At 39.0% G+C, this 21690-nt stretch overlaps 1 protein-coding gene across 1 annotated transcript; it reads right to left on the bottom strand.

The window, feature by feature from the left end:
• Positions 1 to 634: 634 nt before the first annotated feature.
• On the bottom strand, positions 635 to 21274 carry LOC117529413 (Golgi phosphoprotein 3-like). The gene is made up of 5 exons (XM_034192190.1): positions 20875 to 21274; positions 20439 to 20570; positions 4656 to 4770; positions 4086 to 4246; positions 635 to 3107 (listed from the first exon to the last, which is right to left on the bottom strand). Exons 1-5 carry the CDS (start codon positions 21085 to 21087, stop codon positions 2844 to 2846), a joined length of 885 nt encoding a protein of 294 aa, XP_034048081.1. The 5' UTR covers positions 21088 to 21274; the 3' UTR covers positions 635 to 2843.
• Between the last annotated feature and the right edge of the window lie 416 nt (positions 21275 to 21690).

Genomic DNA, 21690 nt, shown 5'->3' with positions numbered 1-21690 from the left:
GTGACAAAGGTCAATTTCAGTTTGTACAGGGGTCAAAAGTTAAAGTTACTCCAATTTTGGTAAAAAGTGGTGCAAATTATTGGTTGAGTTAATAGGATTAATAAATGGAATAGTTTTGACTGTGTTGAATGTTTGGTCTCCAAAGTAAAGGTCAAAAAATGTCGACATCCACTGGATTCTATGACGTGACATACGTTACCCTGTAACATGATAATTAAGGATGACAAGGTGCAAACTATTTCTTTTTGAAACCCTATTAACTCAACCAATAATTTGCATTTTTTTTAACCAAAATTGGAGTAACTAACTTTTGACTCCTGTACACACTGAAACTGAAATTGACCTTTGTCACCATTCTTGCTGTTTTTACCCCAGAATATTCAGTTGTAGATAGTCCAAACTATACCTTGTTGGGATCTTTATGATCAATCAAATAATGTGGTATATTTTATTATGATTGGAGCATTTTTAATTTTTGACCCCTGTGTAATTCCTCAATTGACCCCTCCCTGGCTGTCTATTGAACATTCAAGTGGCCAGTCATTCTTTTAAGAGTAATATCTAAGGAGTATTTCTGCCAAATTTGGTGCTTGCATCAGCATTTGAACGATTCCACTGTAAATATTGTTATCTGCTGCACTATAATCCTGTTTGAAGATACATTTTTATTTCAATTTGACTGCGTGTTCTTGAAGCATTTCAGTCTTTCGTATGTTGCCTCCTGGGGCCCAAGTAACCCTCCCAACATCTGCATGTGACAATAAGACAAATCTTAAGTCATAACTTGACATACAAACTTACGAAATTCAATATACCGCCAGACAGGAGGGGGAGAAAAGAAGAAACAAAAGGGGAGGGGGGTTCTATTCTAAAGGGATACCGGCCCAAAATGGTGAACACACTGAATTCGTTTTATTATCACCCACTAACGACTAAGGGGTAAGTCTTGTTGGGTGCTGACAATCTATTTTACCAGATGTTTTTTTTTTGCCAGTTTTATGCCTCTACCCTTGCTGAAAGTGAGTGAAGCTTTCTGCGGGACTGGAGGAATGATTTTAAAAGTATTGTGAAGGATTGAAATCTTAGACAAAATAGACTGAACACACAACATGGTTGCAAAGATTGATAATTTTCATTCTCATCTTCACGAGTGGGTTAGTCAACCCGAGAAAAAGCCTATAAAATATCATTACCCAACCTACAGGACTACTGTGCAAAATAAGTTGATAAATGGCAACCTATTCCAAGCATCAATTAAAAACATAAACAGAGATGGAAGACAAATCACACTCCATCATCCATGAATGCAAAAATAGCAACTAACGCAAGAAGAGGTCTGTTAGAGCCTAGAGATTATTTCTTCATTCAGGTCAGTCTGCAAGGGCCGAATGAGGCAGGAATCGAGCTCTTACCTGACTCCTCTCCTCAGAAGACAGTGAAGAAGGAATGAGCAGAGACAAAAAAAAAAAAAATATGGGGTGAATCAGACATTCCAGCAGTCTATTCTAACATGTACTCCCAACATAAGTGGGAATTAAAATGTGAAAGCAGGAAGCCTGCCTGAGTGCAAAAAGCATTAATAGCCATGTGACTTGCTTATCCGTTATCCTTGCATAAGCACAAGAGAAAGGAGAAAAAGGCCGGGGGGGCCTCATTTATAAATTTGGCGCACACAGCTTCCCACGTTTGTAGAAAACCTCCGTGTGGAAAATGTGCAAACGTGTGCAGACATTTCTTTTTTGGAAATTATGTAATACGACGTTAGATTTTCATCTGAAACAGTTCCATGTCCCTTCTTATCGAATGATCCGCTCCAACTTCAGCAGCTTACGGTTAAATTTATGTGCATTTATTCAAGATTATGCCCATAAATTAAACAAAGATACAAAAAAAAAAAAAAAAAAAAAAAATGTGCACAAAGAACAGAAAAACTCTGACCCCCATTAATGCTGGTGGCATAATGCTCCATGATGGACTGGATCACCTCAGGAGCTTCATTCTGACATAAAGCAGTTTAGTGATCAGACTGAAAAGTAGCTAACTGTGAGACCTGTTAACCATTTATAACAGATTTGTAGCACATTTATAAATTACAAGAGTGGCAATCGCTTCAGGCCCCATGTCTCCCCTTCTGCACAAACTGGAATGCTAAGGAGCATTTTCATGTCAACAGCCGAGCGTGTGCCTTGGACCGACCATTCCTGGAATTCTGTCTATATTTTGATTGCTAAAGGTGCAGTTGCTTGGAGTTATGCAAACTTTAAAAAAAATAATAAATCAGGTTTTTGGTTCATTACATTGCCGCTCTTAGCGCCAAAGGCATTTGATGATGGATTCTGAGGGGTTTTTTTTTCTTCTTTTTTTTATAAATGAGGCCCCGGGATTCCATTTGTGTCCAATCTACCAACAGGAAACATGACGTCTCCGCACTCTAGAAGGGAAACTTGGCCCCAGTCAACGTCTGCATATTCACCATGACTACTGCTGCCACCTGCTTTGTTCTTTGATGTTAATCAACACGACAGAAGCCCGTTTGTTCATAGTGTCAGTGTTTAAAAGCACAAACAGCCTCCCACCGGCAGGTAAGTTACCTCATTGTGTGAAAGCAGAGTCGTTTAATGTTCCAACCAACCAAAAATGTTGCTTGGTGAAGCCCACCACCAATCGGACAGCACTGGGTTAATATGGACTACCACCAAAAATGTCATCTGGAATAGATGTTGAAACAGGCTCCCCAACCAAACAGATTGTCTCATTAAGTCTGTCTCATTAAATGAAGTCCTTCAACCAATTAAATAACACAGACCATAGCCAGATCTTCCAGTCCGACCAATTGGCTGTTCTCATTTAGTAAACGCAGCGACCACGGCCCACATCAGTTCGTTAGCGCTGGGCTTCATGCTCTCCTTCTCCGGCTCCAGCTCCAGCAGAGAGTGCACTCTCTTCATGCCTAGGTCGTACTGCTCGTCTTGGAGTGGGGCAAAAGCGTTCTCCAGAACGTCAGATGAGTGAGCCAGAAGGATTAGAGCAAGAACCCGCTTGTCCATGCGGTGAGGATCATTCACCCACTTCTCCAAAACCGAATCCTGTACTTTCTTGACGAGGCGCTGTGTGAAACAACATAAATTGCCTATTTTAAAATACACCCTATAGTGGGGGGGGGGTCGGGGGGTGAATGGAAACAGACAATTTAAACAACATGTCCCTTTAATACCAATTTTACATTTAACGTCTTAAGAAATAAATTCAAACAAAACCTTGATTCTGACATATTGAACACTGACGCTATGGTAATGACACTTTAGCAGATCCAAAGTGTAACTGTTAGCCTCCGCAATACTATTTTCCATCTAAATCAGGAGGGGAGGTTACGCGAGCACTCCTGTCCGTCAATGGACAAAGAGGTCTCAAAAGAAAATAATGGCTGGATTTCAACAATGCTATGGAGAGATGATCCACAGAAGAGATGGTCATGTTTTGGTGAGGATCTATATTTACCTCAGTCGACCCCCACCCCGCTACATTTCTAAAGAAATAGTTGCCTTATGAAAATCACAAAGTTCTTTAAAGTTACCACCCCAAAAAATGCATAGAAGCTTTGGCAATAGGGAAAAGCGCAGGTATGCACTCTCCAAGTACCTTTTAGTCTGCCCCGACTTGATATAGACATTGAAATATTCTAAGAACGACTGGATTTTTGCATGCGAAGTGGGGATTACACCAAAAAGTCTAAAGGTGACATGAGAGATTCTACCAGACTGTCCTGTCAAAGAAAATGCCATCCAGTTAGCTGACTACTAGCAATTAATGCTAACCACAAGTGGTGCTAAACTCAGTTGTCTCCACATTTAGTGTATAACCACGTTACTAATGCTAACTGCTGATGCAAATCTATACAACTAAGCTCACTGCAGTTAACACTTTTACCATGGCTCTTGTCAAACATGCTATTTCAACAAAACATCCTGTCTAAAGAGCGGTACATTCCACTAACGAATATTCATTAAATTCCACCCTCCCCTCCAAAATGAACCCTTCACACAAATATATATTCAAAGAGCGACTGGCTGTGAAGATTGTGCCACCTGTTTAATGTTGCTGTTGGTCAGCGGATGTGTGGTCATGTCAAAAAGCAGGAAGTTTTGTTTCTCTGTGGTGAGAACACCCTTCTCAACCAGGTTCTTGGCGAGACGTTCTCTCACATTTCTCAGCTGGTAGTGCAGCTTCAGGGGATTCCAGGTCTCTCCTGATGGACAACACATAATCCAAGTCAAGACACTGAACGAACACTTCTTCCAGCACAAAACGCACCCCCCACCCCCCCAAAAAAATCCTGACTTTCACCAATGCAGCACTGTTCTTTGTTTGGAGACTGATTTTTTTTTTTTTCACTGCTTTCTTTTTTATTTTCACTGCATTCTTCAGCAAAGTTACAGGCTTAGTAAGACAACTCTGTCTAGGGACCTCTCTATCTCAAAAGGCAGAAGACCCAGAGACATGAATGTAAGTGCCAAGAAAATCAGTGGGTGGGGCAAATTAGATAATAGCAGACAAACCACAAACTATGACCGGATGCTTCCCACATTAAACATGTAAAACAAATCAGATATGTGAGAATGTAAATGTGTGTTAGGAATGTCGGCGACTTATCTCACCACTCAGCAGCTCTATCCAGCTCTGCACAGTCTCAGGGGGCTGGGTTTCTTTTATATGCTTCAAGGCCTCATCCAGGAGCACATCTCCTGTCGGAGAATCTGATTTACAGATCACCTTTCAACACAGAAAGGAAATAAACAATTTAGGGCAGGAAGTTATGCAAAATATTTTTATTGTGTTTTGAACTCAAATTTATTGTACAACAGATGAAGAAACGTGCACCGTTCCTCATCTTAATACAGGTTATTTAAAAGGGCCTCTCCTTTGAAGATTTAGCCAGTGTATGCCAACAGTCCCGTTTCCTCTGAGCGGTCCGTGTTGGTATGGTACGAGTTGAAACAGTTAAGTTTGGCTTGCAGTTCCACCACCAGCAGAACCCTTCTGTCTGGCAGGCGGAGCATGTAGATGTTGACATGCACATAATTGAGTGCACATATGCTGTTGCATGGCCCCTCAGCACGCCCCTCCTTGTTGCTGGCACACCAGCAACAAGGACGTAAACTACAACCCCTGGCAAAAATTGTGGAATCACCGGCCTCGGAGGATGTTCATTCAGTTGTTTAATTTTGTAGAAAAAAGCAGATCACAGACATGACACAAAACTAAAGTCATTTCAAATGGCAACTTTCTGGATTTAAGAAACACTATAAGAAATCAAGAAAAAAAGATTGTGCCAGTCAGTAACGGTTACTTTTTTATACCAAGCAGAGGAAAAAAATATGGAATCACTCAATTCTGAGGAAAAAATTATGGAATCACCCTGTAAATTTTCATCCCCAAAACTAACACCTGCATCAAATCAAATCTGCTCGTTAGTCTGCATCTAAAAAGGAGTGATCACACCTTGGAGAGCTGTTGCACCAAGTGGACTGACATGAATCATGGCTCCAACACGAGAGATGTCAACTGAAACAAAGGAGAGGATTATCAAACTCTGAAAAGAGGGTAAATCATCATGCAATTTTGCAAAAGATGTTGGTTGTTCACAGTCAGCTGTGTCTAAACTCTGGACCAAATACAAACAACATGAGAAGGTTGTTAAAGGCAAACATACTGGTAGATCAAGGAAGACATCAAAGCGTCAAGACAGAAAACTTAAAGCAATATGTCTCAAAAATCGAAAAATGCACAACAAAACAAATGAGGAACGAATGGGAGGAAACTGGAGTCAAACTGGTCTGTGACCGAACTGTAAGAAACCGCCTAAAGGAAATGGGATTTACATACAGAAAAGCTAAACGAAAGCCATCATTAACACCTAAACAGAAAAAAACAAGGTTACAATGGGCTAAGGAAAAGCAATCGTGGACTGTGGATGACTGGATGAAAGTCATATTCAGTGATGAATCTCGAATCTGCACTGGGCAAGGTGACGATGCTGGAACTTTTGTTTGGTGCCGTTCCAATGAGATTTATAAAGATGACTGCCTGAAGAGAACATGTAAATTTCCACAGTCATTGATGATATGGGGATGCATGTCAGGTAAAGGCACTGGGGAGATGGCTGTCATTACATCATCAATAAATGCACAAGTTTACATTGATATTTTGGACAATTGAAAGGATGTTTGGGGATGATGAAATCATTTTTCAAGATGATAATGCATCTTGCCATAGAGCAAAAACTGCGAAAACATTCCTTGCAAAAAGACACATAGGGTCAATGTCATGGCACAGGGTCAATGTCAACGAGCAGATCTGATTTGATGCAGGTGTTAGTTTTGGGGATGAAAATTTACAGGGTGATTCCATAATTTTTTCCTCAGAATTGAATGATTCCATATTTTTTTCCTCTGCTTGGTCTAAAAAAGTAACCGTTACTGACTGCCATAATATTTTTTTCTTGATTTCTTATAGTGTTTCTTAAAGCCAGAAAGTTGCCATTTGAAATGACTTTAGTTTTGTGTCATGTCTGTGATCTGCTTTTTTCTACAAAATTAAACAACTGAATGAACATCTTCCGAGGCCGGTGATTCCATAATTTTTGCCAGGGGTTGTAGAAGCAAATCAGTACATGTGATGACCAGACACAAAACACACACACACACACACACACACACACACACACACACACACACACACACACACACACACACACACACACACACACACACACACAGAAACCAGTATAATTTGGAAGAAGAAGAAGAAAAAAATTGTGATATGCATCCTATCAAGGATAAGTGTATCATAATAACTCCATTAAACCGTTTGTCAGAATATGGACACTTCATTCATTCAATCATTTCGGTATCAACAGAATTCCAAACCTCCATTCTGTACTTTACTGCCAGGGCGACATTTCAGGGAATCACTGTGTAAACCTGAGTAAATTAAGCCAATTTAACTTGTTTGCCTTATTTTTAAAAAGGCCTCTTCTAAAATCCATTTATCCCTAAAGCATGATTTAATCCTCAGCTGGATCATTTTGATATTTGCTCGTTACTACCGTGGACACTGCCGATACATTTCCAGTAGTTATGTAATGATTAACTTCAAAATAGCTACAGTGACACACAAATATTGAGCTGAACTAAAACCTTCTGAGAAATTTGGCAAAAATAAATAAATAATGTTTGTCACTGTGTGACTGTTCATGCTGCAGACCCAAATGCATAACTCCTCAGAGAGGTGGCCAAGAACTATTCCCTGAAGGGGGAAATTAGTAGCTAAGTGTTCTCTTACAATGTTCATATTATCTCTGTGAAAAAATAAAGTAATTAGATCCACTTTTTTGTAACGCCAAATGGGCTGCAAGCAATGATTAGTTTTGCACTCGATTAATCTACTGTTTCAGTCAATTATGTAATCTAATTATTTTTTATTAGTCTATTGATTATTTTCTAATTAGTTAATTATTCCTTAGTTATTTTACCAGTAAATCACACCTGTAAATTCTTTAACTTCAACCATGCATTCAAATACATATGCCGTCATCATCGTCATTTATATTATAATAGCCAAGCGGCGTTTGTGTGCGTGTATGTACTTTGGGTCAAGGACGAATGCTGCAAAAAATGTAAAGTCAATAGGACTAATATTTTTTTTAGACCTTAGCGATATTAGCTAACAGTGAACAATGGATGTTATGCTGCAATGCACCATGGGAGTTCCAGGTTTTGGGGGTTTAAATGTTATTGCGGTTCATGTTAGTTTAACAGTGCTGTTAGTGTTATTGAAGCATTGTGTTTTTGTCATTCAACTGGTTTAGTCAGTTTGGTCATGTTGCCCTTACTATGAGTGAAAAGTGTCTTGTGTTTGATGTCTTCCACCACCGTCTGTTTGTGAGTGTGTAAAAATAAAAACACCTGCTTGCAGCAGAATGCAGAAAACACAAAAAGCTCTGTTCTTTCGCACAGCTCGCCACAATATATTAAAAGAGGAGTGTACACGTATGTATGTGTGTGTGCACATGTACAAACTATCACAGACAAACTGGGGAGAGCTGACATATGCAGTTTGGTATGCTTATGTATTTTGGATCAAGGATGAACGCTGCCAAAACAGAAGATTAATAGGAATAATATTTTTGTAGAAACTATGGTTATTAGCTAACAACACTGAACAACTGAGGTTGATAAATGCATTTTGGACTCACATGCCATTCCAGCAGGGGGTGGCAAATCATATATATATTAAAAGCGTGCATGCATGTGTGATTTTATTTAGCAACTTCAATGTAAGTACATAATATAATTGTAAATACATTACAAATGCATGGATGACAGGAGAAAGTGAAAACACATTTCTATTGTAGTCCATTTAAAAATCTAATGACAAAATAGAAGTAAAAATAAAATAATAATAATAATACTGATAACAATAATAATAGAGTGTATATGATAAGAACCAATTTATAAATACATTAAGACAGTATTTAAGTAACATTTTAAAATTACATAATTAATAGGAAATAAAAGGGCTGAGTTCTTCCTCTAAAAACTGTTAAGCTCTAAGGTTCTAAAAACATTCTGGACTCACACGCCATTCCAACTCATTATAGAAACTTTGTATAATTTATTACCACCACTGAAATATGCCAGCTACTTATTTTATAAACACTACCCAGTCTACAGTCTGTGGATCCCCATGGGCAACACGCTAGTAACAACATTTATTTTACAAAAAAAAAACAATCTGTTGATTATTTTCTGGATTCATCCAATTGCTTAGTTCCTAAAATGTTAGAAAATTGTGAAAAATATTGTTCAGTATCCCAAGATGAAGCCCTCAAATGTTATTTTGTCCACAACTCAAAGATATAACAGTTCACTGTCAAAAACATGAAGCTGAAATCACCAAATTTGGACATAACAAAAAGACTCAGAACAATTAATTGATTACTAAAACTAACTGCCAATGAATTAAACAATTGATTCATCATTCCAGCTCTCAAGTTTAATTAATTCCACTTAAAAAGATGCACCTTAAAATAAATATGAATTTGATAAATCAACAGAATCAACACAGTCCATGTGTGCCATCAGGTACACCTGTGAATGTTCTGTGCGCTATGATGTGGGTGTGGAGTCGCTGTGTTCTCTAAACACTTATCTAGTTTTATTTGTGGTGAGGATCGTGACCATAAAAACTGTGTTATCAAAGGACAGTTACAAGAAGAAATTGTCCCTTACGGATGTAGACAACTGTCAGCTGACACATGGTGTTACAACACAACTGACTAGCTACAATTAAAAAACAAAAACTCAACCTGTACATTTACTTATATGACACAAAGTAAATCACATCATTTGCAATCCCAGTTGTCAAATACGTTTTATGAACTCCATTTGCATGTGGCATTAAAACGTGTTTTTGGTGATCTGATTACAATCAGATACAGTAGTGTTCAGAATAATAGTAGTGCTATGTGACTAAAAAGATTAGTATTATTAGTGCTATTAGTAAAAAAAGTAAAAAAGGGGGTGTTCACAATAATAGTAGTGTGGCATTCAGTCAGTGAGTTCGTCAATTTTGTGGAACAAACAGGTGTGAATCAGATGTCACCTATTTAAGGATGAAGCCAGCACCTGTTGAACATGCTTTTCTCTTTGAAAGCCTGAGGAAAATGGGACGTTCAAGATGTTCAGAAGAACAGAGTAGTTTGATTAAAAAGTTGATTGGAGAGGGGAAAACTTATACGCAGGTGCAAAAAATTATAGGCTGTTCATCTACAATGATCTCCAATGCTTTAAAATGGACAAAAAAACCATAGACACATGGAAGAAAACAGAAAACAACCGTCAAAATGGACAGAAGAATAACCAGAATGGCAAAGGCTCACCCATTGATCAGCTCCAGGATGATCAAAGACAGTCTGGAGTTACCTGTAAGTGCTGTGACAGTTAGAAGATGCCTGTGTGAAGCTAATTTATTTGCAAGAATCCCCTACAAAGTCCCTCTGTTAAATAAAAGACATGTGCAGAAGAGGTTACAATTTGCCAAAGAACACATCAACTGGCCTAAAGAGAAATAGAGGAATATTTTGTGGATTGTTGAGAGTAAAATTGTTCTTTTTGGGTGCAAGGGCTGCAGACAGTTTGTGAGAGGACCCCCAAACTCTGAATTGAAGTCACAGTTCGCAGTGAAGACAGTGAAGCATGGTGGTGCAAGCATCATGATATGGGCATGTTTCTCCTACTATGGTGTTGAGCCTATATATCGCATACCAGGTATCATGGATCAGTTTGTACATGGACATAAATTAAAAACATATCGCTGTGGTGGCGACAAGCTGCAGCAAGTGAGCATGCGCACAGAGTGGACACTGAGACTTGCCTCTACTGGTGGTTGGCTCTCACTGCGGTATTGTATCACTTCCTGTTCCGGAGCACAGCGGTGTTTTTCTGTATCTGTTAGCTGTTTAATCTGCGCAGTTAGATTGATCTAGTTATCTAGATAACGATTTGTTTCCCAGTGTAATCTTCACGTGCCTTAACTAAAGCACTCCTTCTGCTGAATCACCTCTAAATTATTTACACATTATTCACTTTGCGTGTTTTTAGGAATCCGCTAGCTTAGCGCAGCTACTAGCTCTTAGCCGATTTAGCATGGCGGCTTCTCCTGTCTCTCCCGCACTTTTCTGCTCTGGGTGTGAAATGTTTAGTTATTCCTCGGCCTCCTTTAGCAGTAACGGTACTTGTAATAAGTGTAGCTTATTCATAGCTTTGGAGGCCAGGCTGGGCGAATTGGAGACTCGGCTCCGCACCGTGGAAAATTCTACAGCTAGCCAGGCCCCTGTAGTCGGTGCGGACCAACGTAGCTTAGCCGCAGTTAGTTCCCCTCTGGCAGATCCCGAGCAGCCGGGAAAGCAGGCCGACTGGGTGACTGTGAGGAGGAAACGTAGCCCTAAACAGAAGCCCCGTGTACACCGCCAACCCGTTCACATTTCTAACCGTTTTTCCCCACTCGACGACACACCCGCCGAGGATCAAACTCTGGTTATTGGCGACTCTGTTTTGAGAAATGTGAAGTTAGCGACACCAGCAACCATAGTCAATTGTCTTCCGGGGGCCAGAGCAGGCGACATTGAAGGAAATTTGAAACTGCTGGCTAAGGCTAAGCGTAAATTTGGTAAGATTGTAATTCACGTCGGCAGTAATGACACCCGGTTACGCCAATCGGAGGTCACTAAAATTAACATTGAATCGGTGTGTAACTTTGCAAAAACAATGTCGGACTCTGTAGTTTTCTCTGGGCCCCTCCCCAATTGGACCGGGAGTGACATGTTTAGCCGCATGTTCTCCTTGAATTGCTGGCTGTCTGAGTGGTGTCCAAAAAATGAGGTGGGCTTCATAGATAATTGGCAAAGCTTAAGGGGAAAACCTGGCCTTGTTAGGAGAGACGGCATCCATCCCACTTTGGATGGAGCAGCTCTCATTTCTAGAAATCTGACCAATTTTCTTAAATCCTCCAAACCGTGACTATCCAGGGTTGGGACCAGGAAGCAGAGTTGTAGTCTTACACACCTCTCTGCAGCTTCTCTCCCCCTGCCATCCCCTCATTACCCCATCCCCGTAGAGACGGTATCTGCTCCCAGACCACCAATAACCAGCAAAAATCTATTTAAGCATAAAAATTCAAAAAGAAAAAATAATATGGCACCTTCAACTGCACCACAGACTAAAACAGTTAAATGTGGTCTATTAAACATTAGGTCTCTCTCTTCTAAGTCCCTGTTGGTAAATGATATAATAATTGATCAACATATTGATTTATTCTGCCTTACAGAAACCTGGTTACAGCAGGATGAATATGTTAGTTTAAATGAGTCAACACCCCCGAGTCACACTAACTGTCAGAATGCTCGTAGCACGGGCCGAGGCGGAGGATTAGCAGCAATCTTCCATTCCAGCTTATTAATTAATCAAAAACCCAGACAGAGCTTTAATTCATTTGAAAGCTTGACTCTTAGTCTTGTCCATCCAAATTGGAAGTCCCAAAAACCAGTTTTATTTGTTATTATCTATCGTCCACCTGGTCGTTACTGTGAGTTTCTCTGTGAATTTTCAGACCTTTTGTCTGACTTAGTGCTTAGCTCAGATAAGATAATTATAGTGGGCGATTTTAACATCCACACAGATGCTGAGAATGACAGCCTCAACACTGCATTTAATCTATTATTAGACTCTATTGGCTTTGCTCAAAATGTAAATGAGTCCACCCACCACTTTAATCATATCTTAGATCTTGTTCTGACTTATGGTGTGGAAATAGAAGACTTAACAGTATTCCCTGAAAACTCCCTTCTGTCTGATCATTTCTTAATAACATTTACATTTACTCTGATGGACTACCCAGCAGTGGGGAATAAGTTTCATTACACTAGAAGTCTTTCAGAAAGCGCTGTAACTAGGTTTAAGGATATGATTCCTTCTTTATGTTCTCTAATGCCATATACCAACACAGTGCAGAGTAGCTACCTAAACTCTGTAAGGGAGTTAGAGTATCTCGTCAATAGTTTACATCCTCATTGAAGACAACTTTGGATGCTGTAGCTCCTCTGAAAAAGAGAGCTTTAAATCAGAAGTGCCTGACTCTGTGGTATAACTCACAAACTCGTAGCTTAAAGCAGATAACCCGTAAATTGGAGAGGAAATGGCGTCTCACTAATTTAGAAGATCTTCACTTAGCCTGGAAAAAGAGTCTGTTGCTCTATAAAAAAGCCCTCCGTAAAGCTAGGACATCTTTCTACTCATCACTAATTGAAGAAAATAAGAACAACCCCAGGTTTCTTTTCAGCACTGTAGCCAGGCTGACAAAGAGTCAGAGCTCTATTGAGCTGAGTATTCCATTAACTTTAACTAGTAATGACTTCATGACTTTCTTTGCTAACAAAATTTTAACTATTAGAGAAAAAATTACTCATAACCATCCCAAAGACGTATCGTTATCTTTGGCTGCTTTCAGTGATGCCGGTATTTGGTTAGACTCTTTCTCTCCGATTGTTCTGTCTGAGTTATTTTCATTAGTTACTTCATCCAAACCATCAACATGTCTATTAGACCCCATTCCTACCAGGCTGCTCAAGGAAGCCCTACCATTATTTAATGCTTCGATCTTAAATATGATCAATCTATCTTTGTTAGTTGGCTATGTACCACAGGCTTTTAAGGTGGCAGTAATTAAACCATTTAATTAATAGATTACAATTTGTTCATGTAAATGGGGAATCCTCTTCACAGACTAAGGTTAATTATGGAGTTCCACAAGGTTCTGTGCTAGGACCAATTTTATTCACTTTATACATGCTTCCCTTAGGCAGTATTATTAGACAGCATTGCTTAAATTTTCATTGTTACGCAGATGATACCCAGTTTTATCTATCCATGAAGCCAGAGGACACACACCAATTAGTTAAACTGCAGGAATGTTTTTCAGACATAAAGACATGGATGACCTCTAATTTCCTGCTTTTAAACTCAGATAAAACTGAAGTTATTGTACTTGGCCCCACAAATCTTAGAAACATGGTGTCTAACCAGATCCTTACTCTGGATGGCATTACCCTGACCTCTAGTAATACTGTGAGAAATCTTGGAGTCATTTTTGATCAGGATATGTCATTCAAAGCGCATATTAAACAAATATGTAGGACTGCTTTTTTGCATTTACGCAATATCTCTAAAATTAGAAAGGTCTTGTCTCAGAGTGATGCTGAAAAACTAATTCATGCATTTATTTCCTCTAGGCTGGACTATTGTAATTCATTATTATCAGGTTGTCCTAAACGTTCCCTGAAAAGCCTTCAGTTAATTCAAAATGCTGCAGCTAGAGTACTAACGGGGACTAGAAGGAGAGAGCATATCTCACCCATATTGGCCTCTCTTCATTGGCTTCCTGTTAATTCTAGAATAGAATTTAAAATTCTTCTTCTTACTTATAAGGTTTTGAATAATCAGGTCCCATCTTATCTTATCTTATGTCAAAATACTTGAAGAGGTCATGTTGCCTTATGCTGAAGAGGACATGCCCTTGAAATGGGTGTTTCAACAAGACAATGACCCCAAGCACACTAGTAAACGAGCAAAATCTTGGTTCCAAACCAACAAAATTAATGCCTCGCAGATGTGAAGAAATCATGAAAACTGTGGTTATACAACTAAATACTAGTTTAGTGATACACAGGATTGCTAAAAAAGCAGTTTGAACATAACAGTTTTGAGTTTGTAGCGTCAATAGCAGATGCTACCATTATTGTGAACACCCCTTTTTCTACTTTTTCTTTTTTTACTAATAGCCCAATTTCATAGCCTTAAGAGTATGAATATCATGAATGCTTGGTCTTGTTGGATTTGTGAGAATCTACTGGTACCTTGTTTCCCATGTAACAATAAGAAGTATACTCAAGACCTGGATTAATCTTTTTAGTCACATAGCACTACTATTATTCTGAACACTACTGTATTACATGACCACATGAGAGTGAAGGTGTAAATTCACCCAAAACTCAATGAGGATGGACTGTAATCACATTGTCCAAACCTCCTCAGGGACACTCTGTGGCCATATCAAATATCAATACCAATGTAAACGCGTTTCTAATTCACATAAAACCACGTTGGCAGCAAATGGTCACCTTGATGTTTTCGTTAACCACAACCCTCATCTCCAACCATGTAGCTGAGCACCGGTGCACATCTCTTGTGGGTAACAGCGACTGTGGTTTTCTGCTAAGAAAACAGTCCTACAGTACACACAAGGGTTTGTGACAGACTTTGTCCTGTCACACTCGTATTGACTGCATTTAGCCACAGAACATAATAGTGAAGCTCAGTTATTTTATTTTTTTTTTGAGCATCTGGCCTGCTTTAAACAGAGGAGATGTGACGTGAGGAGGGCATCAGATGTTAATCAGATTTCATTGTGGTTACTGGATACACAATTTAACAGTAGGTGTAAATGGGGCCTTAACAGGTTATTTCAACATATATAGAAATATCTGAAATGATGTTGATGATGACCCTAAATTACAGGTCAATAAACTGTGGAATAGACACTCATTTTTAAAAATCGCTGGCCCAAAGCGCCACAAAGCTCCTAAACTTTGGGGCCAACTTACAATTTTTTGGTGGCCCAAATGTAAACTTATTTAGAAACAGCACAGAAACTGCAATTTTCACCAGCTTGCTTCTTTCCTCAACTGTGACAGTGCAACAAATGAACAGTTATTTAAATTAGAATCAACTGGACTGGATTTCCATCCAATAAATATATGTAGTCCAAACTAAATTAAATTATCTTGCATGGATGTGCTTTATAATTGAGTTCATCCAATAAGCCATTTTATTTATTTATTTTATTATACGGCCTTTCAAATTTCACAAAACTGACAAAATTTAGTTTTTACTCAAACCCAAACATTATAATGTAGGTTTATTTTTCAAACGTGTTGCAAAATTACATCTCATTTTCGTGAAGTGAACATATTTACCTGGGGGCGGGGGGATTCCAAAACATATTTTGTCTTTTTAACACTATCTGCAGGAGGAAGTGCATGTGCGCAATGCATGAGCTTGTCAGGGGAAGCCTCCACATGATCTATCACATCGCTGTGGTCACCGTCATAGACTGTATGGGTCAATGCCAAACATAGTTCAAGACCATCTGTTCATTTGAAATTTTTCCCTTCAAGAACTATTCATAAATCTGGACAATGTGAACTTTAATCATATTGGCAATGTCATATGATAAATTTCCTATTTAAAGGCTAATAAATAAAATTATAGTGGTGCCAAAGAAAATTCTTTTTATGACTTAAATCTTAAAAAACCCAAAGGCTGTATGCTTTTAACCTCTTCGTAAACATATATTCTTTCCCAATATCTTTGTGTTTAGCTTTTCAAAATACTTTGGCAGAACTGATGTCTTTTAAATTACTAAAAGTGAAAAAAGAAAGTCCTTTGTAAATATGTAGTACTCTTGTTCTCAGCTCCACCATGCAACCCTCTCCCTCACACACATGGACTCTCACTTCCTTCCTCCCAGCATGGTGGCCAAGCCAGCCATGTGCAATAAAAATATTGCAAAAAGCAATAGAACAGCTGTAACACTTCTCACAGTGCTTACTTTCTCAAAATACATTTACAGAATGTAGGGCTTGGACAGCAAAAATGGAGATTTGGTGTGTGAGGTTGTGTATTCCAGCCAGGTTGTGTAGATAATGCAAAAAACACAATAAAGGAGAACAAAGATGAACAGTATTGTGTCTAGTGAATTTTGTTGAGCAAATGTGTTTTGCCTACACATCCCTCAGATGTGCCTGCAGCACCATAAGTGGATGCTTGATAACATCAAGATAGCAACCGGGGGGAGTAAAATAATGCATTCTGCCCAGTTAACAAGCCAACAACCACAGGGAGAAAGAAATACATTGCGCTCTGTGCGGCCAACATGCTAGCAACTGCACGGAGAAACATGATGCGCTCTACCCAGCAAACAAGCTAGCAATCCCTATAAGAACAATGAAGTGCAGCTAACAACCGATCAACAATGGGGAGAAACATGACCCCTACTACCTCAGCAAATATGGCATGAAATAAAGAGAATGAGAAAATAAAAATCGTAATTAAAGTGTGGATGCAATGTTGGCTGGAGATAGTGCCATAACTTTTCACTGGTACTGCAAATTAGTGACTGCTAACTCAAAACTCTGATACATTGTTCAGAAGTCTGTATCAAAAGGAATACATCATAAGCTGTGCTAAATGCAAAGTCACTAGAGCCTTTCAGGGTCCCATCAATCCCTCTGGAGAGGTTCCAGTCCGATTCACCTTTTAATAAATAACAAAAAGGGTGTCACCGCTCATCACACACAAGGAAAAGAAACACAAAGCAGCCTGAAATGCGGTCACTGAAGGCATTCAAGCATGACTTAATGTATATATGTAATATTTTTTTCCAAATCCCAGGATGAATCACAAACAGGTTATGTGCCATTGATATTCCCATTCCAGAAGGTCCTTCCTGATAACTGTGAAGAAACAATAAATCTTCGTACAACCGGAACCCCTCCACACGTGCAAAGGACCACGGGATCCTGAAGTCATCTATTGACTCAGGCGCACATCTGGGCACTCCGTCTGTGAGGTCTTACCAATGTGCTTAGCAACGGCAGCTGACGTGACAATAATCGAGCTGGGTGGATTGTTTAAGTAGCGAACAGTTTAATTACATGCACGATCGGTCCCACGTCTTTTATTATAAAATACTGCTAAATTTATGTGGAAATGATTGTTGCACAAAATCTTTAGAGATCTGTCACTGAGACAGATGATGACCGGAGTGCAGTTTTAAACAGAAACAAGGCAATAATCGGCAAATTGCTGCCGACACTCCGAAATGACGCATGCGAAGGCAGGGGGACCATTCTGACTATGACTTGCGCCCTCTGGTGTTGCAATGTTAAAGCAACACATGAAAGAACAATTGCGTGTTTTTTAAATTCATATTTAAAAGGATACATTCAGCGAGGGTTCTGCAATGTGTGTTAGCTACCAGGTACGTTTATTGTTTTATCTGTGTGTGGTTAATATGACTGTCTGGGTTTCATAAGGAGCGGTATACACAGAGAACATGCTTTCTAGTCATAACATCCACAAGCCAAAAAGTCCACAGCCAAAACATCCAAATGCCAAAATGCCCACAAATACACCAAAACATTAAAATTACTGTTACTATAGGGACGAGACAATCTCTCGATCGAAGCCTGCATACGCATTCCGATACGTGTTTATCGTTGTGTGCAGAGGATTCCCCATAAAGGCCACTTTTTTCATTGTCTCGCTGGGGTACTTCCCATGGAATTCCTTGTAATGACATAGGCAGGAAGTTCCTCTTTGACCTCGTTTTTGTCCGGTTCAATTCTGCCGTTTCTTTCATGTACATTCTTTGTGCTGAAAATTTTGCTCAACTTTACCAAGCGTAAAAACCACGACCACCTTTATAGCACTCATTCAAAGGTAAGTAGCCCTAAAATATAATAGTTTGTCGACATAACGATGAAGTTTCATGACAATCTGATATTGAGAATGCAAAAATGACCGTGCTGATAGGGAAAAAAAATAAAAATAAAATAAAATACTGATTTTTTTTTTTTAGACTAAAATTACCATAACTTCCTTATTTCTTAACCAATCTTGATAATATTGGTGTCAATTTCTTTGTTTTTTTCATGCTCTACCAATTGCACCTGTAAAAAGAACAATTTATGGACTTTAATTTTTTTTGGTCTCGTCCCTAGTTACTAAATCCCTTAAGTAAAACAAAATACATGTTATTTGGCTATTGTAATACAGACATACAGGTTCAGTTACAAGTCGAGGGGGTAGATATTGAAAGGGTACATGAAAATAAGTTTCTGGGGGTGATAATAGATGATAAGATAAACTGGAAGACTCATATAAAACATATACAAAGTAAACTGTCAAGAAGCATTTCAGTTCTAAACAAAGCGAAACATATTCTGGACCACAACTCACTCCGCATTCTTTACTGCTCACTGGTTTTACCATATTTACAGTACTGTGCAGAGGTATGGGGTAATACTTATAAAGGTACAACACAATCACTATCAGTAATGCAGAAAAGAGTTATAAGAATTATTCATAATACTGGCTATAGAGATCATACAAATCCACTATTTTTACAATCCAAATTCTTAAAATTCACAGACTTGGTTCATTTTCAAACAGTACAAATTGTGTATAAAGCAATAAACAATTTACTTCCAGCAAATATTAAAAATATGTTTTTTAACAGATCAGGGGATTACAGTCTGAGGGGGAAATTTAATTTAAAGCATCAGTGGGCACGAACAACATTAAAAGGTTTCTGTATTTCTGTCTGTGGGGTGAGGATGTGGAACAGATTGGGAGTGGGGCTCAAGCAATGTCCAAGCATGAACCAGTTCAAACAGCGGTACAAAAATATGTTTTTTTCTGGGTATAGGGAGGAGGAAGGGTAATGAGGGTTAGGGTGTTTTTGTTTTTTGCTTCGGCTTGTAAATATATAGTATTTTGTATGTAAGTAGGTATGTGTAGGTGTATATTTATGTTTGTGTATATATATGTGTATGTATGTTGATGTGTGTATGTATATGTGTATGTATGTTGATGTGTGTATGTATATATGTATATATATATATTGATATCGGTTTAGGTGTGTAGGAATCTATGTGTATATGTGGCAAAGGGTATTACTGGTTGTGGGGAAGAAGGGGTAGGGATAAATAAGCTGATGCTTCACCCTACCCCTTTTCGGACATGTTGGGTACACAGTAGGAACTTTTTTGTTGTTGTCTTTACTGATCTATCTTGTAATTGTTGTTGTATCAAATGTTCGAAATAAACAGTTTTCATTTCATTTCATTTCATGTAGCCTCTATTGGTCTTATCTGAGACATTGTTATTGAAACATGAACATATGTCTAGTCTCTATTAGTACTCTATTATCATAACCTGTATTATTACTGCAAAAATGTTATCTTGTCAGATACATTGTAACTGAGACATTAACTTAATAAAATTGTTGAGTTCTGTATGATTGGTGTGTATATATTGCTGTTCTGTGATGCTTGAAAGCACAAATAAAGGAATTTTGACTGAAAATAATGGTTGTTTTAGTTTATGTATTTCCACAGCTCACTATTTTCTCAAAATTCTATAATTTCTACTTGCCTTATGTGATAAGGTAATAAATAATTTAACAAATACATACAAATAATATTATATTTATTATATTCTATTACGAGTAAATTGTGGATGTTTTGGTTTGTGGTAGAGGTGGGCGATACCAGGAATTTTGGTATTGATCTGATACCAAGTAAATACTGGCCCAGTATCGCCAATATCGATACCGATACTTTTTCATATTTAAGCTTCATAGATCCAAAGGATCCAAAAGACCTAGGATAGAATTTTGCCAAACATTGGACGTGACAACAAAATACTTTATTATCACAATAAACATTTTTTGTAAAAAAAAATATCACTCAACACAACTTAAAACAAAATCTCCTGAGGTAGAGGGCTGACAAACCACAATACAAGGGTGCGCTGCTCCGTGTTGTGTGACACAGCGCAGCGCTGCTCTTACAGAGTAAACTTTGATGAATCTGCGTGCGGGAGAGAAAAAAAGCTTGAGTATCGACCTTTTTGCACGAGGATCGTTTGATATCAATACCAGCGTTGGTATCGATATTAGGATCGATCCGCCCACCTCTAGTTTGTGGACGTTTTGACTTGTGGACCTTATAAGCAGCACCTGGAGAACATAATCCTAACCTTCCTGGAGAGGAGGCTTTTCCTCCTGACGCCGCAGGCCTCCAGCTGCAGCCTCCCTCTCAGGGCCAGCTCGACCAGCATACAGCCTCGGAGACCGGAAGAAATACAGTCGTTCCAAAAAGACGTGTAACCCTGAGAGAGAGAGAGACAGACAGTCAGTTTGTTAGCTTAGCTGACGTGTTGTTAGGAAAAAACTGCGGCACTTCCACTTTGAAAACGACACTTGGCAAGTTTAATTAAGATCGAATTCCGTATTTTTTTTCCCCCCATTATTTATCCGCTGGCTACGAGCAACAACAATTATTGTCGTGAAACACGAATATTTTTTAGCTTTGTTGACATTCACGGCGCTGGGCACGTTAGCTAAGGCTGCTAACACAGCTGAGCGATAAATAAATAAATAAATATATTTTTTTTCCTCCCTAAAAGCTGACACCTCTCGGTCCTTGAGGCCCAGGAGCAACACTTCCTCCATCAACGTCAGTCTGGTCTCCTTGGAGTCTCCCTTGTCGTCGTCGTCCTCCTCCTCCCCGCGGCGAGTCTCGTCCTCCTCCCCGGGCGACTCCTTCTCCTTGTCGGCGGCGGCGTTGCGCGTGGCCTCGGTCTTTCGCTGGACGAGGCCCGAGTTTCTCTTCGTAACAGTACTCATTGCGAAGCGATCAAACTTCGGAGGGGAAACCGCGGACACCTCGAGGTATCAGAAAGACACGCGACGTGAAACAGCGAAGTTTAAATGTAAAACTGTCGGAACATCGACCGACGGAACAAAGACGGTCGTTAATGATCCGCTCCGCTCGGGAGTCTTGTTTGGGCTCTGCCTACTTCCTGATCCAACATGGTGCCTTGACGTGACACTGTACCGACGGCAGCGAAGCAACAAAGCCCGCATTTATTTAAAAAACAGTGTTTACTCTTTGAGTGTTTTACTCATTCGTTCACAAATAAGGTTTATTACGATTTCAAACCCCCACTGGTTTTTTTTTAAGGTGATGGTTGTCCACTCTCCTTGGTGAAATTTTCCCCAGTAAAAGTTACTTTCACACTTCCAACCAGAACTAATTATTTACATTTCCCATCAAAATAAAATCGAGGCTTATTTTCAAATTAAACGGGACCTACTTTAAAATTTTTGTAGGTGATAGTTTCATTCTAAATGGTAAATCAAACTAATATCTGAAGTTATTTTCAAAATTATTTTTTTGTATTAATTATCACGTGAAACAAATGTGCTACAATAATCCGCCACTAGAGG

This window comes from Thalassophryne amazonica, chromosome 17, assembly GCF_902500255.1.
Source record: "Thalassophryne amazonica chromosome 17, fThaAma1.1, whole genome shotgun sequence".
NCBI classification, from domain to species: domain Eukaryota; kingdom Metazoa; phylum Chordata; class Actinopteri; order Batrachoidiformes; family Batrachoididae; genus Thalassophryne; species Thalassophryne amazonica.
The sequence above is the reverse complement of the archived record's forward strand: the minus strand, read 5'-3'. Positions and strand labels throughout refer to the sequence as shown.

Excerpts from the sequence above, each read along its gene's own strand:
- LOC117529413 (XM_034192190.1), bottom strand. The coding sequence starts at position 21,087 with ATGAGTACTGTTACGAAGAGAAACTCGGGCCTCGTCCAGCGAAAGACC. Across the intron at positions 4,247-4,655 it reads CTGGATAGAGCTGCTGAGTG|GAGAGACCTGGAATCCCCTG; the intron begins GTGAGATAAGTC and ends GTTGTCCATCAG. Across the intron at positions 3,108-4,085 it reads CCAACAGCAACATTAAACAG|CGCCTCGTCAAGAAAGTACA; the intron begins GTGGCACAATCT and ends TGTTTCACACAG.